At 54.0% G+C, this 17,301-nt stretch overlaps 1 protein-coding gene across 1 annotated transcript; it reads left to right on the forward strand.

The window, feature by feature from the left end:
• Window positions 1-2,308: 2,308 nt before the first annotated feature.
• LOC102570211 (zinc finger protein 883-like) lies at window positions 2,309-16,107 on the forward strand. Its single transcript, XM_059721238.1, has 6 exons — window positions 2,309-2,537; window positions 4,741-4,913; window positions 5,387-5,513; window positions 8,048-8,164; window positions 12,173-12,357; window positions 12,880-16,107. The coding sequence occupies exons 1-6, from the start codon at window positions 2,492-2,494 to the stop codon at window positions 14,146-14,148; spliced, it is 1,917 nt and encodes a 638-aa protein (XP_059577221.1). The 5' UTR covers window positions 2,309-2,491; the 3' UTR covers window positions 14,149-16,107.
• Window positions 16,108-17,301: the final 1,194 nt, after the last annotated feature.

The following is a 17,301-nucleotide window of genomic DNA, read 5'->3' on the forward strand; positions in this document are numbered from 1 at the left end:
GGCATTAATGTGGGAACCGGGTTTTTGTGTTTTCTCTTTGGAGGACCAGAAAAGGACTAGCAGGGGAAGCTTGGGGTCCCAGTCATGCCAGAGAGGCACAGAGAGGCTCACGCCTACCATGGTGGGCCCAAGCTGAAAAATAGCCAGAGGCAGGAACCAGGGCTCGGAGCCCTAGGGCAGAAAATGGTTGGGGGCTGGGGGGACAGGACTTGTGAAGCGAAGCTAAGGGAACTGGACTCCTCTCCCCCTCGGTCTGGCTTCCCAAGGGACCCTGCCCATGAGTTCCCTGAGGGAGTCCAAGTCTGCTTTTCTCAAGTCCAGGGTCCTTACTCTGTTGCTCTCCATCCTTCCTGTCCTCAGGATTCACACCATGCATCTGTGTCAATGGAGATAGTGTTGCTGAAGTGCACCGCAGGAGAAATGCTCTTCTGGCGTGGTTCACTACCCACTGAGGTGTAGCGGCTTTAAGCCCAGTTTATGGAAATGGGAGTCTCCTCCCTTGTTTGCTCCAAGGGCCTTATGGTTAAGGGCAAGCAAAACCTAGGGGCATCTGAACCCCCAGCCTCCGGGCTTGGGCCTGCAAGTAGATTTCATAGATTTCATAGACGTTAGGGCTGGAAGGCACCTTGAAGATCATCAAGTCCAGCCCCCTGCCCCAGGGGCAGGAAGTCGGCTAGGGTCAAAGGATCCCAGCAAGGTAAACAGCCAAACGTTTCTTGAAGGAGTCCAGAGTAGGTGCCTGCGCCACATCTGGAGGGAGTTTATTCAAGGCCTTGGGGGCTCGGACAGTAAAGAAATTTTTCCTTATGTCCAGCCTGAAATGGTCTTGCAGGAGTTTATGACTGATGGTCCTTGTCATCCCTTGGGGCGCCCTGGTGAAGAGACGTTCCCCCAGGTCCTGATGCACACCCCTTGTGTACTTATAGGCAGCCACCAGGCCCCCCTGAGCCTGCGCTTTTCCAGGTGAAGAGTCCCGTGGCTCGCAGCCTCTCTTCATAAGGCCTGTTCTCCTGCCCTCTGATCATGTGCATGGCTCTCCTCGGCACTCTCTCAAGCTTCTCCCAGAACTGGACGCACTACTCCAGCCGCGTACAGCGGGAGGGTGACATCCTGAGACGTACTTGAGAAGCATTTAGGATGCAAGCCAGAGTATTGTTTGCTTTACCAGCTGTGACATCGCATTGGTGGCTCACATTCATCTCGTGGTCAATCATGACCCCCAAGTCTCTTTCAGCCGTGGTGCTAGTGATCCTAGCATTGCTGAGCCTTTAAGGTCCCCCCGTGGAGAACCTTGCATTTTTTGGTATTGAACGTCATCAGTTTTGTATCCGCTCTCTTATTAAGCTTATCCAAGTCAGCCCGGATCACTAGCCTGTCCTCAGGTGTGGGCACTAACGGCTGCCCGCCAAAGGTTTTGGGAACATTTGAAGCCCCAGGTGTGGCTGGAGGATGCGTGCTGGTAGTAGGGCCACTTCTGGTTCTGGACTCTTGGATTTGGAATTAGTTTTGGCTAATTTGGCCTCGGATACAAATTATAAATCAATCAATCAATTAATCAATCAATAAAATAAAACACCCCCCCCCCCCGCCGCCAGGTGCTAAACTGCTGGAAACCTACCTAGGTATCTAGGTTACTGTGATACAGAAAAGTGTTTACAAACAGCTACTCTGCTGGCACAGTTTGCTCTGGGTTACTCTGTGACATTTCTCTAACCTGTGCCCTTCCCCAAACCTACCGCTTTGCGCTACAACAAGCCGTGCGGCGCACGCGCGGGAGGGCGTGGGCTCGCCGCTTTAATCCTTGGGGTCTGCACACTAAGGGACGCTCCTGTCTGTGCTTCAGGCTGCAAGACAAGGTTTCTTGGGTGAATTGGATAGCTTTTATTAGACCAGCCCAAATAGTTGGAGACTAGTTATTAAGTAAGCTTTCCAGTTCCAAAACCCTTCCTCGGCCAGGTTCTCGCAGCGGGTCAAGCACCCGCGAGGTGTGCCCGGAGGGGGGCCGAGCAGCGTCCGGTCACCCCAGCCTTGCGGCCGCGCTCCGACCAGGGGTGGGCCACGCACGGGGTGCCGCAGCGGCCCCCGCAGCTCCCGGCTCGGGGCTCAGCACCCCGCCCCGCCCCGCCCCGCCCATCGGGGGCGGGGCGGGGGCACCAAAGGGTTCCCGTGGGGCGGAGCTGCAGGCGTGACGCGGCGCTGACATCCTGCGACATCACGTGTGACGCGGGAGGAGGCGGGGCAGCAGCAGAGGCGGGCCGGGGCAGCGCGGAGGGTCCGTGGGGCGAGTCCGGGCCGGCACACGTGCGCGGGGGGCGTGGGGGGCTGTGGTTGGGGTCTGAGGGTGGGTGCTGCTCCGCCCCCGGCTCCGCGGTGACTCGCTGGTCTCGCCCCAGGTCGGGGCCTCCGAGGAGACGCGACCCCGGGACACTGCGGGAGCAGACCCCCGCCCCGCCCCGCCCCGCCCCGCCCGCGGCGCGCACCGTGCGGAGCGATGGAAACGCCCCCCCGCCAGCAGCCCCCGCCCCCCCGGCGCCCAGGTGAGGTCCAGCGCGGGCCCGCGTGTGTCCGCGGTGCATGCAGGGTGTCGTGGTGTCGGTGTAAGGACACCAACAGACAGGGTTCTTTGGGTGAATCCCATACCTTTTATGAGACCAACGTATATAGTTGGAAAACAATTTTTGAGCAAGCTTGCGGGTGCAAAAGCCCTTGGTCAGGCTGAGGAAGTCCCTGCAGCTGGCTGCGCTCTTCCTGGATGGAGTGAAAAGGAAGGCTGGGCCGGGCTGGTGTGTGAAGATGCAGACTGAGGAGTCGATGGGTGGGAGACAGGCTGGGGGGTGGGGAAGTAGGGGGATGAAGAGTGGAGAGGTACCTGGGCACTCAGTTGCCAGGCAGGTTACAATGCGTCATAAATCCAATGTCTGTATTCAGTCCATTATTTTTAGTGTCCGGGAGGTTGAAGTGCAGTTCGTAGGCTCCTCTCTGGGAAGCGTTTGGTAAGTTCCCTTTATCAGGACTGCGAGATTGGAGAGAGAGTGGTTTTTTTGGGAGAAATGTGCCCCCACCGGTACTTGGGTATTCAAGTCTCAGAGAGATTTCCGGTGTGCGTTTGTCCCGGTGCGCAGTTGTTGTTTGCTCTCCTACGTATTTTCCATTGGGGCATTTGGTACATTGGATGAGGTATATCACATTTCTGGAGGTGCAGCTGTAAGATCCGGGGATGCCGATGGCTCTGTTGTGGGGTGTAGTAATAGTGGGGGTGGTGGAGATGTGTCGGTAGGTTTTGCATTTCTTGTCATGGCACGGTCTGGATCCGTTCGGTGTGTTCTGGGTCTGAGGAAGTTTGCTTCTGGTGATGAGGTTGGCGAGGTTCGGTGCTTGTCTGAAGGCTAGGATGGGTGGCTCTGGGAAGTTCTCGTTAAGAATAGGGTCTTTTTCTATTATGCCTTGCAATTGTTTGAGGATTTTCCATATGGGTTCAAGGGAGGGATGATCTGTCATAACCCGCGGTGTGCGATTCCTGGGGGCTTTTCTTCTGTACTGCAGCAGTTCTTCACATTGCATCTGGGTGGCTTTTTCAAATGTACAATCGCTCTCTCTGGAGGAGTGTCTTTGTTGGGTGAAAACCTTTTTAAGATTGGTGAGGTGGCAACCCCAGGTGTTCTTCTCAGTGCAAATGTGGTGGTATCTGAGGGCTTGGCTGTAGATCACAGCTTTTTTGGTGTGTTTACGGTAAATGCTGGTTCTGGGCAGATATGTATGTTGGTCTGTAGGTTTCTTGTATAATGAGGTCTGTATTTTATCATTCTGGATACTGATCACTGTGTCTAAAAAGAGGATGTTGGTTCTGGAGTGTCTGTGCTGCGTGCAGGGTGTGCCCCTGCCCAAAACGGCCGCAGTATTTGTACCTGCGGGGCTGGGCTGGGAGAGACGTGATCCCTGTGGGTGGGCAGCTCCCAGGCTGAGACCCTGATCTTTCTCCCTGCACAGGTGCAGCATCCAGCACAGAGAGGCTGCATCAGTAACCTAATCTCTCATGCCCCCATGAGCTCTCTGTGCCCAATGCAGGGCTGGTGCAGGTGCCATGTAAATGAGACTTCCCAGTGGCCTCTGGTTCGTTCACATACTGCTAACCCTGGCCTGTGTGCTGCTGCAGACTCCCCTGACCCGGAGCAGACCTGGCAGCTGTCCGCAGATGAAAGCTGCTCAGGCTGGTGGCCCAGGCGAGGCTCGATCCCAGGGGCAGGGAAGGGGCGGTGGGTCTCCACTCTCCAGCAGCGTGAGCACCGTCCCTCGGTGCAGAAATCTCCCTTCCACAACATGGTGGTGGGGTCAGTGCTCCACGGATCAGCAGTTCTTGTTCTCCTGGTGCCCCTGCAATCGTTTCATGGCCCAGGAGCAGACCGACCTTGCATTTCCCCTCCCCTGCCCTTAGCATGTGGATCTGATATGGCCCCAGTGTCGCTTGAGCTGCTTTCCCAGGGAGCGATGTCCCTGCAGGCTCTGTCGTGGTGCTGTGATCACCTCCCCACGCTGGGACAGAGTTACCAGGGCTCATCTCCAGCCTCATGCCTGTGGAGGTCTGTTAGCAAGAGCTGTGGGATTCTGTGTCTTCCTTCTCCCCCTCTTCCACACACTGAAGCCCCCGTCTCCTCAGTCCTATGCCAGTGCAGGAGACTCGCAGGGCTTTCCCCGTGCCAGCAGCACCAGGGCTCACGTGTGCCCTCCCTTCCCCTCCCGCAGGTGCTGGGACCCTGCCGAGAGCTGAGCAGCAGCCTGCTGAGGAGGGGCCGGTGATCCTGGAGCTGCAGAGGACGTGCACAGGGAGCCTGGAGGAGAGGAGCTCCCTGACCCCTGAGCCAGGCCAAGTGCAGAAGGGGCAGGGCAGACCTCCAAATCAGGAGGAGAGCTCGGAGGTGAGCAGGGCACCCGGTTCACTTGTTGTGGGGAGTACAGTGCAGGAGGAGCCAGAAGTGCTTTCAAGAACTTGGGGTACAGAGAGACCTGTAGAGCATGATGGACTCTGCAGCGTGGAGAGTCTGCATTAGCAGGAGCTCCCTCCCAAGTGCAGATACCAGGGGTGCTGGCATGGGCAGGCTGGGTTACAGTGCGCGAGCCAGGGCTCCCTGCCTCAGAACGTGCTGCCCAGGCTGCCTCAAAGGACCGAGCAAAGAGAGCAGGATGAATTGGGCTAAAGCCGGCACCTGAACTCCTGTATCTGCGGCTGCATCCACATCACATGTCAGCTGAAGACTGGGGAGTTGTGTCCCCTTACCTGTCATGGCTAAGATTGCAATTTGTGGTAGTACCCAGTGATTGCAGGCTGGGCTGTGGGGGTGGGGAGCAGCTGGCGCAGGAGACACTGATGGTGCAACGCTTGTGCCTGCAGCTCCAGGAGGTGTTTGAGGACGTGGCTGTGTATTTCACACGGAAGGAGTGGGAGCTGCTGGATGATGAAGACAAGGTGCTTTACCGGGACCAGATGCTGAAGAATTACCAAGCCCTCGTTTCCCTGGGTAAAGCTCTGGGTCTTGCTTCCCCCCGGGGATATGTGAACTCTGCAGTTTTGTAGTCACTCCCGTGTTTCAGCAGTCTCATCCTCATGATCTTTTGGCTGGAGGTTTAAATCCCCTTCCTCCCCACTGCCCTGTCAGTGATCAGGCCTCCCTCACATTTCAGACTGAGATCTCCTCCTTCGTTTGCTCCAGCTGCTTTCACTTGTGCCTTCCCCGTTCTTGTGACTCCTGGTTCTTCCACATGCAGCAGTTTCTTGGCAACATGATCTCCCTTTGCCTTCTCAGCACATTCACATCATCCCCAGGCCATTGTACACGAATGCACTAAGAGCTGTTCCTCGGGGGAGGATTCTGATTTCCTCCATCTGACCTAGCAAGTCCTTTCCAGACACATTTAACGATCCTTGCATACTCCGTTCTGTGAGATCTAAGTCCCCTTTCTCCTTTCGTTATGACCCAGCAGAAGTTAATAGAAAGTCTTATCAGCCTCTGCTGCTACAGTGGGATGAGGCATTTCCTCAACTGCTCCTGTAGCAACATGTGTACACGAGATGTATGTAGCAGGGCCCTAAGGTGCCTGCTACTTGGAGAGCTGGGATAACTCCTCAGGTGTCGGTTGCTGAGGCAACTGGAGGTAACTAGTGACCCACACCTGCCTAGCCAGCTGACCAGAAGGGGCAGGGCCTGGCTTCTATATAAATCACAGGCTGGAGGCCAGGAGGCAGTTCCCTGCTGGCAGACAAGGGGAAGAAGCTCAGCCTGAGCGAGCAGAGGGAAGAGGCCTGCATGCAACAGCAGTTTGAGATGGGTAAAGGATGGAGCACCCTAGGGGTATCTGGATTAAGGTTATAGCCGGATGGCTGGAGTTTGGGTTGTAGCCCAGGGGCTTGTTTCGTTTGCTGTTTGTAACTGGTGGTTTGGGTGAGGCTATTAGGGGTTGGAGGAGGCCTCATAGGGGACTCACAGCAGTGTGGGGACCCCAGCACCAGTGAGGGTGCAGCATTCGGGGTACACTGACCCCAGCCCCAGAAAAGGGACACTTGAGAAGCCCCAGAGAGAGGGAGGGCAGCGAGAAACCCCAGAGAGAGGGGGGCAGGGCCGTGGAGAGCCCGAATGCCGGAGAGGGCGCGGGGAGAGATCAAACACTGTCAGTCACATCTGCGAGGCTTGGGGCGTGGTATAGGGGTGGTTGGAGCCATGTATAGCCCATAAGGCTGGGGTGTACAGAACACCCAATACAGGAACAGGATGAGTGATAACAGGAGAACCGTGGCCAAGATTACGAAGGGTAGTCTCCCTATAAAATACATATGACATCAAAGTCGTAGCAGGCGAGAATCTGAGGGTGTTTATAGGCAACTTGGCACAGTAAAGGAGGCGGCAGGGGAGAGCACAGGGACCCTGACTGCCCTCCTGTTACAATGTAACCCAGGTTTTTCTGACAAGCCATCCCTGGAAGCTCCTGTCCACATTCCTTGCAAGCATCTTTATCTCCGTAGACCAGAGACTCTGGCTTTGCTGTATTTTTTTACAGCCTGTGCTCTCCAGCTCCCTCTGCCACACTCAGAAGTTTTCTTGTGCTCTTCCTAAAATCCCTCTGCTGATCAGATGCCCATCATCATGATAACAAGAAGTGGGCTAGCTGCAGGACCTGGGGAAAACCAGTTTTCATTTCTGGAGGATCTCTAACACAGGGGCTTGTAGTGGCATGTGCGCGGTGTTGAGGTTCTGAGCTTTTAAGAGGTCAGTTTTGCATTTCTGATGCTTTCTTTCCCCTCCCTTCTCCCCAGACGAAAGGAAGTGCTTCCTTCGGGAAGTGCTTCAATGTTTTGTCTTGCTCAGCGAAGACCATGTAGACAATTTCTATATTAATGCCTTTCACGTGCTGTGAAATGTGTCTCTTTCTGCCTTCTTTTGTCCATATCTACAACTCCCAGTAACTTGGTTTTCAACGCTGCAGTACTTGCCAACCTGTGCACTCTTCACCCCACCTGGGATGATCCTCCCAATGGACGGGATGATTGCTCAGTTGCATCTACAGTTATTATGAAATCATCCTTTCCTGTCTCTGGTGATGATGAATTACTCTCTCTCTCAGAAAAGTCTCATTTTTAGCTACTTGTCATGGATGCCTTTCACTGCCATGACTCCCTTTACTAAGCTCATTTTCACTTCTTTTCCTAGAATTATGCTGAGAAGGTAAGTGTGACCATCCATAAGTGTGTCCAATATCTCTTCTTTTCTGTACTTTGAAAACAGTGAAAGCTTTGTTTTTGTTCCCCAGTACATCACGGATCATGCATCTCCTCACCTGTCCCTGTTAACTGTCAGTTTAATGCCCTTTCTAAATCAGGAGTAGTTGGTGCTTTGTTTCCTATGACCACTCCTTATCCATCTGAGTGACAAGCCCATCCTCCCTTGTCCATCCAGGCCCTAGTAAACACCTTAAATTAATTGGATCCGTTCCCCAAATCCCAGTTGGATTCCGCATCCACTACCCAGTCACAAATGCTCTTTAACTACTGCCCAAACAGGATATCAAGGTTCCACACCTGACTTAATCAGCAGCATCCAGCGAGGACAGATGGAGCTCTGGGCCTGTGATGATGAGGACCGTGGGGAAATCTCAAGATGGGAGGACCTGCTGCCAGGTGAGTCGTATCTGTCCCTTCCGCCTGACTCCGCTGTCAGTAAAGCTGCATGGCCAGAATGCTAGCGGGACCTGGGAACCGTAAGCCTGCCCTGTGCTGCCATTGCAGGGTGCTGACCTCAAATGCAGTATATTATACTGTAATGCAGGGGCAGGCAATTATTTTGACTGGAAGGCCATGTAACGCAGTTTTGGTGAGCTGTCGGCTGCAAGGCTGGCCCTGTCCCCTGGTTGCCCTCTTTGGACTGTAAGTCCCATCCTAAGCTCTGACCTTTGCCACCCTCCCCTTGTCCGCAGAAGTACTCCTTTTGGAAAGGGGATTTGCCATCTTGGAACCACAAAAAACCCCCAAATTATATCCTAAAAATCAAACATCCATAATAATACATTATTTTGTTTTAAAAATATATATTTTTTGTCATGATTTGTGTGTGTTTGTACTGTTTATATATAGAAATGATTGCATAACAGCTCAAAATGAACTCTTACCCTTGTATATTGTGTGAGGTATGGAGGAGTATTAGAGGTGCACCATTACATTGTTCTGATATTGGATCAGCACTGATTATAAAGAAAATTGAGTATATCAGAAATTGTCTGGTGTGGCCAATAATTTGGCTGATCAATCCCCATGCCTTAGCAGCCGCAGCGCGGCATGCAGGCTGCGAGGAGCACAGGCCAGCAGCTTGGAGAGCTGCATACAGCTGGTAAGTCTGTTGTGTTGGAAGGGGGAGGGAAGGGGTTTGGGGACACAGATCAATGACCCCCCCCACGGTGCAGGAGTGAGTGTGGCTGGGCCTGGGCAGGTGCTGCCCAGCCAGGGTGGGGCGGGCGCAGGACAAAGCTGTGGCTTGTCCAGGGGGTGTGGAGGAGGAGGGGGCAGCTCCTGCTGCTGCGCGCAACCTGGGAAAGCATGGGGAGGGCTGTGTGCTCCTGTATCTGGGTGAGGGGCGGGATGCAGCTGTGCAGGGCATGTTAGGTGTGGATTAGGTCATGCTGCACTTGGAGCAGGTGGCGGTGCTAGGAGAGGGGCTACAGCAAAATTTGGGGGGTCTGTAGCCCTCTCGTAGCACTGACACTGCCCACCCTGAGCACAGCTCAGTGCAGCCCGGGCCCCGCACTGCAGCTGCAGCTCGCCCTGCCTTTTGCAGATCTGGGGTCCCCCCCCACCATGCTCTGCCAGGTTGTGCACAGTGGCCAGACCTGTCCTCTTCCCCCATTGCCCCCCAGATGAGCCATGGCTCTGTCCCGTGCTCTGCCCCAGCTCCACTCCATCCCTTACCACTGGGGGCATTGATCTGCACCCCCCCCAACACCCCTTCCCTTCCCTCCCCCTCCCTTTCCACCACAACAGACTTACCAGCTGGAGGCAGCTGCATCAGAAATCAGATCGGTATTGGCCGATAGCCAATTTTTAAGGAGGCATATCGGTATGAACCCCCAAAATCTCTACCGGGGCACCCCTTAGGAGTATGGCTGGGTGGGCTTGTGGGGGTCTGCAGGTGTGTGTGTGTGTGTGTGGATGTGTGTATATGGGGTGTAGGTGAGCATGTGGGGTATGTGTGGGTGGGTATATGTAGTTTATGGAGAAGTGTTGGTTGGTATGGAGTTTGTGGGGTATGTGGAGGGGAAAGTGGTTGGGTTTATGTGTGTGGTGTGTGCATGTAGCACTGAACAGGGCTTCCCCCAGAGGCTTGAGGGTGTGAGTGTAGGGAGATGTAGGGGAGGGTGTGGGTAGGTGTGGGGTTTGTGGCCTGTATGACTGAGGAACTGTAGTTGTGGGGTTTGTGTGGAAGGGTTTGAGAATATGTGGGGTGTGCATGGGGGCCTCCACATGCGTCCAACTGAGCCGGTCAGCTCCTGCCCCAAAACGGCCCAGAGCCTGGACACCCTGCGGTGTCTCCCCTGCATACACCCAGCGTGGCCTGAACCTGTGCTGCCCAGGCTTGGCACTTTCAATTACCCCTGGGCATGCAGCATGGCTAGGACAGCTTCTTCCAGCTGCCGCCACCACTTCCCCCAGTCCTGTGGTAGCAGTGTGAACCAGCACTCGCAGCGCAATCCAGCTTGCCTTGTGCCAGCTCTGGGCTCGCCCCTCCAGGCTGAGCAGCAGCAGCAGCTGTGCAGAATATGTTGCTCATTGCAGGGAATAGAAGCCCCTCCCCCTCGCAGCTGCTGGGCAGTTTTTGGTGCGGCCGCCAACACTGTATCAGGCTCTCCTACGGCTTGATCACCGCCACTTCTGGGTTTCCCCGTGACTGCTCTGCATTGTCACTGCTGCCGAGCAGGTCAGCTCCAGGCAGCCACACCAAAACCTGCCTGGCAATGGTGAGAGGGAGGAGCCGATTTTTTTTTTTCTCCACAACAAGCAACAGTTTCATCCTGGCGCAGCTGCTTCTGCTGCTGCTCAGCCTCGAGGAGCAAGCCTGGAGCTCCAGGCTCAGCAGCGGTGGCGTGGGAAAGAAACTGCGGCTCAGCATGGAGTAAAAGCTGCCTCCCCCTCCCACTGCTAGCACTTCCTGGTGCATCCGCCCAGAGCTCGTGCGGGGCTGCCTTGTGTCTGCTCTGCACTACCACTGCTGCCCCACTGGGCAGCTCCAAGGTGGTGGTGATATGGTGGACACTCAGGGCAACTCTGCGCCGGCTCCAGACGATTATACACTGTTCAGCCTGGACAGGCGAGCCTGGAGCTGATGCAGGGCTGTGCACACTGATTTCTGCCACTACCACCTGGTTCGTGGCATCCAAAAGAAGCTGCTGCTGCCCAGACTGTCTAGAAAGGAAACCCAGCTGTGCAGCCATCTCAGCCCTACTGTGTGCCCAGCAGGTACCAGGATGTGCCACAGCCGGGCGGTGCCTCGGCCAGCCAGGACCAAGGAACCCACTGCAGGCTTGACAAGCTAGACGGGCTATATTTTACCTACCCCTGCTGTAATGGGGCCATGCAGGTGTTGTTCCCACTCTCTGAAACTGAACAATGTCGAAAAAAAACAACTATTCCCTTCTAATGACAGATGTTTGTGGACAATTATGTTTGCTGTCTTGATTGTCATCCCAGATCTAGTTTCCATGGGCTGCCATGATCTTAAGTTGCCATCTTCACTCAGCAAAATAATTGTTCGTTCCCCAGCCCAAGGTAGCCATATCTGTGTAACACCCTCTTCTCGGGTATGATGGGATTCCTGGTCTCCCATTGAAATCAGCATGGTATACAGAGGTTCTGTGTAGCCATTGCTGTTGGTCAAGAAAGGAGCTGAGGCTGTCCCTGGCTGCTTCTGGTCAGGTAGACATGCAACCCAGAAAGAGTTTCATCATGTCTCAGGCTGCATTAAATGGCTCCATGGCATGGGTGTGATTCAAAAGATTTTAGGTTGTGGTGGGAAGTGAATCCCCTATGCTTTCCACCAGAATTGCCCCCTTCCTGTTTCCTGTCCAGGGTCTAGTGTCATGGAGCCTGAGACTCAGCACAGAGTCCTGATTCAAGTTGATGCCAAGGCCTTAGATCCTTTGAAGGCTCCTGTGACATGGAGGCCACCTGGGACCCATCAGCAGAGGAAAGCCCCATGGGTGCATTCTCTGAACAAGAGCAGTCCCTGGAAGCAGGCAGGAAGCACAGCCCTGCTCCTTTTCTCAGAAGGTAGCCAGAGGTCTACGTCCTCTCCTCATCCTCAGCCCCTTAGAACATGAAGCCATTCAGACACTGCCTGAATGCACATGTTCCACATGTGCTTGTCTTAGTAGAGCCTGAGGTGATGGTATGGACAGCTGGGCCAGAAACTCTGAGGGTCAAGCTCTGAAATGCACCGAGTAGGGAACACCTGCCCAGGACATGGACTTGCCTCTTTCTCACCCCAGCACTTAAGGCCTCCTGCCAAAACCTGGTTTTCTTGAGGGAACACAATGCTAAGGTCCAGGCCTGCTCTGAGGCCCATCTCAGTAGAAGGAATAGCAGTGTTTGCCCTTTGCCAGCAGGGTAGGAACTAATCTGGAGTTTCTCTTCCCCATGCAGGCGGTGTCAGGCTGCTGAGCAGAGCTCAGGAGCTGCCTCCTGGGGAAGGGTCTGCAGACGTGGAGCCACCATGGACTTCTCCAGGGAGTGTGGGTGAGATGGACTCCGTGAAACCCGAGAAGGAGCCATGGCACAAGAGTCAGGGGAGGCCACAAAAGCAGAAGGAGAATGTAGCGATGAGCCAGGTACCATCTCCAGTTGGGTGTGAGGGTGGAGAAGGGACAGAACCTAGAAAGAGCCCCCTGGGTGCAGAGCAGAATTTGTGGTACAGGTTCTCTGGGTGAAGGGAAGACATGAGAGACCTAAAGAGGCACTGGAAAGATGCACTGCATACAAGCAAAAGCAGTGAGGAGGACCTCGGAGGGAAGCAGGATTTAACTGCCAAGCACAGGGGCTGAGCTCACCCCTACGTGAAGGTCAGGAAAACCTTTCAGTGCACAGCACTCCTGGCTGTGCACAAGATAAGGTAGACTGGGGAACAGTCCCATGTATGCACCAAGTGTGGGAAGAGCTTCACCTGCCTCTGCCCTGGTTGCTCACTGCCAGACCCATTTTGGAGAGCTACCCCACCGGTTCACCAAATGGGGGAAGAGCTTTGTGTGCCTCATAGACCTGGTCAAGCACCAACATTTACAGAGGGGGAAGCATCACGCACAGGTGAGTCAAGAGTGGCAAGACCTTCACCTATTTTTGTCTCCCTGTCTCAGAACCAGCCCATCCCCCTAGGGAGGAAGACACACCGCTGCACTGAGTGCAGGAAGAACTTCATCTGCTTGCAAGACCTGTCCCAGCATGAGTGTGTGCGGCACTCCTGCACCAAGTGTCGGAAGACATTCAGGCAGCTCTCTGACCTGACAAGACACTGGTGCATGCACACAAGGGAGAAGCCACATCAGTGCTCAGAGTGTGGGAAGAGCTTCGCTCACTCCTCCAGCCTGGCTAGGCACCAGCGTATCCACACAGGGGAGAGGCCACATCAGTGCTCGGAGTGTGGGAAGAGCTTCACTCTCTCCTGCAACCTGGCTCAGCACCAGCGTATCCATACAGGGGAGAAGCCATATCAGTGCTCAGAGTGCGGGAAGAGCTTCACTCAGTCCTCCAGCCTGGCTCTGCACCAGCGTATCCACACAGGGGATAAGCGACATCAGTGCTCAGAGTGCGGGAAGAGCTTCACTCACTCGTCCAACCTGGCTAGGCACCAGCGTATCCACACAGGGGAGAAGCCATATCAGTGCTCAGAGTGTGGGAAGAGCTTCACTCACTCCTGCAGCCTGGCTCACCACCAACGTATCCACAGAGGGGAGAAGCCACATCACTGCTCAGAGTGCGGGAAGAGCTTCACTCTCTCCTCTACCCTGGCCAGGCACCAGCGTATCCACAGAGGAGAGAAGCCATATCAATGTTCAGAGTGCGGGAAGAGCTTCACTCAGTTCTCCAACTTGACTCAGCACCAGCGTATCCACACTGGAGAGAAGCCACATCAGTGCTTAGAGTGTGGGAGGAGCTTCACTCAGTTCTCCAACCTGGCCCAGCACCAGCGGATCCACAGCGGGGAGAAGCCACATCAGTGCTCAGAGTGTGGAAAGAGATTCACTCAGTTCTCCAACCTGGCCCAGCACCAGCGGATCCACAGCGGGGAGAAGCCACATCAGTGCTCAGAGTGTGGGAAGTGCTTTACTCAGTCCTCTAACCTGGCTCACCACCAGCGTATCCACACAGGGGAGAAGCCACATCAGTGCTCAGAGTGTGGGAAGAGCTTCACTCAGTCCTCCAACCTGGCTCATCACCAGCGTATCCACACAGGGGAGAAGCCACATCATTGCTCAGAGTGTGGGAAGAGCTTTGAGAACTCCTGCAGCCTGGCTGAGCACCAGCTTATCCACACAGCAGAGAAGCCCTATCAGTGCTCGGAGTGTGGGAAGAGCTTCACCCTATCTTTTGACCTGGTCCGGGACCAGCTCATGCACACAGAGTAAAAGCACATCAGTTCTCTGAGTGCAGGAAGTGCTTCCTCCACTCCTCCAAACTGGCCCAGCATCAGTGCATCCCTATCTGGGAGTATCCATAATTCTGCCAGCAATACAGGAAGGGTTTGGGGATGTATACTGGCTCAGCACCTACCAGTGTCTGCATCCAGGGAAGCAGTCTCATGCCGGGGGACTGCAGCAACAGTTCACCCTTTGTTCAGCCTTTCTAGGACACTGCAAAACCCAAAGAACACAGAGGCCAGCCTTCCAGGTTTGACATGGGTAAAGGGTTTAAAGGAAACACCTTGGGTAGAGGCCAGGGGGAGCCTGTGAGCTGATCCTTGCTTCAGCCTTGGAGCCTGTACCACCCCACCATTCTCTAAAAGCAGCCAGTTTTCCCGGGGGGAGAAGAAGCAACTTCACAATAGGTGCCCTTCCCAAGACAGCTGGCTCCAAATGACATCCACGGACTGTCTTTGGCCGACTACCAGGTTTGACTTCTGATGGCCCCAGGGTTCTTGTACATGAGGCTGTAGAGCTGCAGAAAGGAGGACATTTATTGCTGGGGACGCATTCCCTGCCTTCTACCCTGACCATGCCTTTCCTCCCCACCGCATCACCTCTCTCCCAAGCCTGCACATGGCCATTGTAGTTCTGCAAGAAACTGCTACTGCCACCCCATGAGCCCAGTTTGGCAGGTTTTGCTTCTCACCCCTGTCAGAACTTGGCACCACCAGGTGCAAACTGCCCTTCCCCACTTCCCGCCATCCTGCTCTCCATGCCATTCTCTGTAGCAGCTTCCTTGGTAATCAAGCCCAACAACTTAATGTGATACCCCTGTGGTTGGTCTGTCATCTCGGGGTGTGAATTGGGATAATAGAGGTAAAGGAGGTGCAGGCTGTGTCATGTCCTGCCTCTTCTGTGAAAGGGTGGGGAAAGAATGAAGGCATCCTCTGGGTGAAATGCAGCATGTTGTAATTGCCCTGTGGGAGCGTGTCTGCCTTCTGTCCCGTCCTCTCGCAGGACTCGCCTGCCATGTCTAAGAAGATGGAAAAATAAGAGGATGTTATTGCCTGTGGGGATAGATAAAATGTAGCAGACCACCCAGGTTGGCTATTTCCAATAGTGCAGCTCTTTATTTAACTTAGTAACAAAAGTATCTTTCTGCTAATTACTTCATTAACAGGAGGCGGGGGACTTGCTGCTTTAGTCAATTACAGTTTCTCTGAGGCACTCGCTGGGCGACAGGCTTGCCTCGGGCATTGATCTCAGGTCCTCCACTGATCTGAGCCTGCCTGGGGACTGTTTGTCACTCTGGCCATGCCAGAGACCTCTGCAGCCACGGTCCTTGGTGCCTCCTCTTTGGAGTCTGCACCGTGGCTCGACGGACCCTGCACCCCAGTAGGGATGCAGCCACTTCAGCCGTTTATGGTTAATCTCAGTAGAAGACTGTCAACGATCTTCACTCCCAACCACTCTGGGTTCCTGCCAGCTGCATCTTGTCCCCACAGGTAAGGGTTCCCCCACCCTTCTTGTCTCGCCAGAGAAGGATGGTCTACAGCGTCCTAACGATCCTGGGATGATCCGTCGGTGATCAGTTTCTCCCACCGCTTTCTTCCAGTGCCCAGAGGGCAATGTTTGCTGCTGTGTGCTGCCTTTTATGTCTGGTGGTGGTAATTAAGCCCTTAACCACTCCTGGTGTGTGTATCCCTCCACTTGTGACCTACTTACACCTCTAGTTTCACCCAGAGTAATGGGTTTGGCTAAAGCCCCCTGTTACACACCTTCCCTTTTGTGTCCCCCACAAAAACTGAGATCCACCGAGTCTTCATTGTTCTCGTCCCAAGCCAGTGAGCTTGTCATTTTGGTATCCATGTCAGTCGTAATTTCTGGGCGTGACAGTCCACATTCCTGCTCTTTTTTCCTGCCCGATGTTTCACTGAAAAATAAAAAGATTGTAAAGCAAGAGACCGTCTCATTAGTCTAGCATTATCAAGTTTGGTGGTTTGCAGCCGGCAGGGGGGGAGGGTGGGCACCAGGGACTTCTGGCTGACTAAGTAATACCGGAATAGTTCTACCCCCACCTAGTAGCTAGACACTCAATTGTAGAGTATCGTGTGTCCGCGGGAGTTAGCTTTTTACTAGTAAAGGCTATGGGCCTCTCTTCTCCTTCATCTTCTTGGAAAAGTATGGCTCCTAATTCTGTGCCGGAGGCTTGTTTGTAAAAAAAATAATAATTCTGAAGTCAGGCATATGCAGCATTGAGTGTTGGCACAGAACTGTCTTTACTTGTTTGAAAGCCCGGATGGCTCTATAATTCCACTGCAGTCTGTTTTTCCGCCCCTTTGTCATCTCTGTCAGAGGTGCAGCCTTCTCCAAAAAGTCCTTAATGAAGCAACTGCAACAATTAGCAAAACCCAGGAAAGATCGTAATTGTTTGAGGGTTTGTGGTAGTGGGTGTTGTCTGATGGCCACTACCTTATCAGCGAGGGATTTTATTTTCCCTTGTCTTACCAGAAACCCGAGGTACTGGGTTTCCCTCTTTCCTAGGGTGCACTTCTGGGGATTTGCAGTTAACTCAGCTTGACAGAGCTCATTAAAGATCTCCCCTAGATGCCGGCAGTGTGTCTCCCAGTCAGGGGAGAAGACGATAGTATCATCAATATACACGGCCACGTACTCTTCATGCAGGGCCATCAGGCACTGGAATGAAGCTGCTGTCCCATGGAGCCCGAAAGACATCCATCTAAATTGGAACAAACCCCTGGGTGTCCCAAAGGCTGTTTTGTCTTTGTCAGCAGGGGCCATTGGAATTTGCCAGTATCCCTTGGTGAGATCCAAGGTCAAAATATATTTAGCTTGGCCAACCTTCTCCAGCATCTCCTTGACCTGGGGCATTGGGAAAGCATCAAATGTTGCTATTTCATTTACCTTTTGGTAATCAATGCATAATCTTATGGTCCCATCCATCTTCGGGACCACCACCATTGGGCTCCTCCATGGACTCCAGGATTCCTCTATGATGCCCAAGTTTTTCATTACTTCAATTTCTTGCTTGACTGCTGGCTGTAAGTGTCAAGATAGCCTCCTCCAATGTGTGATCTGTCCTGATGGGGTTTGAATATGATGTTCCACCCCTTGGGCCTCCCCTGGGGTTTCGCA

This window comes from Alligator mississippiensis, chromosome 2, assembly GCF_030867095.1.
Source record: "Alligator mississippiensis isolate rAllMis1 chromosome 2, rAllMis1, whole genome shotgun sequence".
Taxonomy (NCBI): Eukaryota; Metazoa; Chordata; order Crocodylia; family Alligatoridae; genus Alligator; species Alligator mississippiensis.

Bases quoted from the DNA above. Each gene is read 5' to 3' on its own strand.
- LOC102570211 (XM_059721238.1), top strand. From the start codon at position 2,492: ATGGAAACGCCCCCCCGCCAGCAGCCCCCGCCCCCCCGGCGCCCAG. The intron at 8,165-12,172 runs GTGAGTCGTATC...TTCCCCATGCAG, and splicing joins ATGGGAGGACCTGCTGCCAG to GCGGTGTCAGGCTGCTGAGC. The intron at 12,358-12,879 runs GTACCATCTCCA...TCCCTGTCTCAG, and splicing joins AGAATGTAGCGATGAGCCAG to AACCAGCCCATCCCCCTAGG.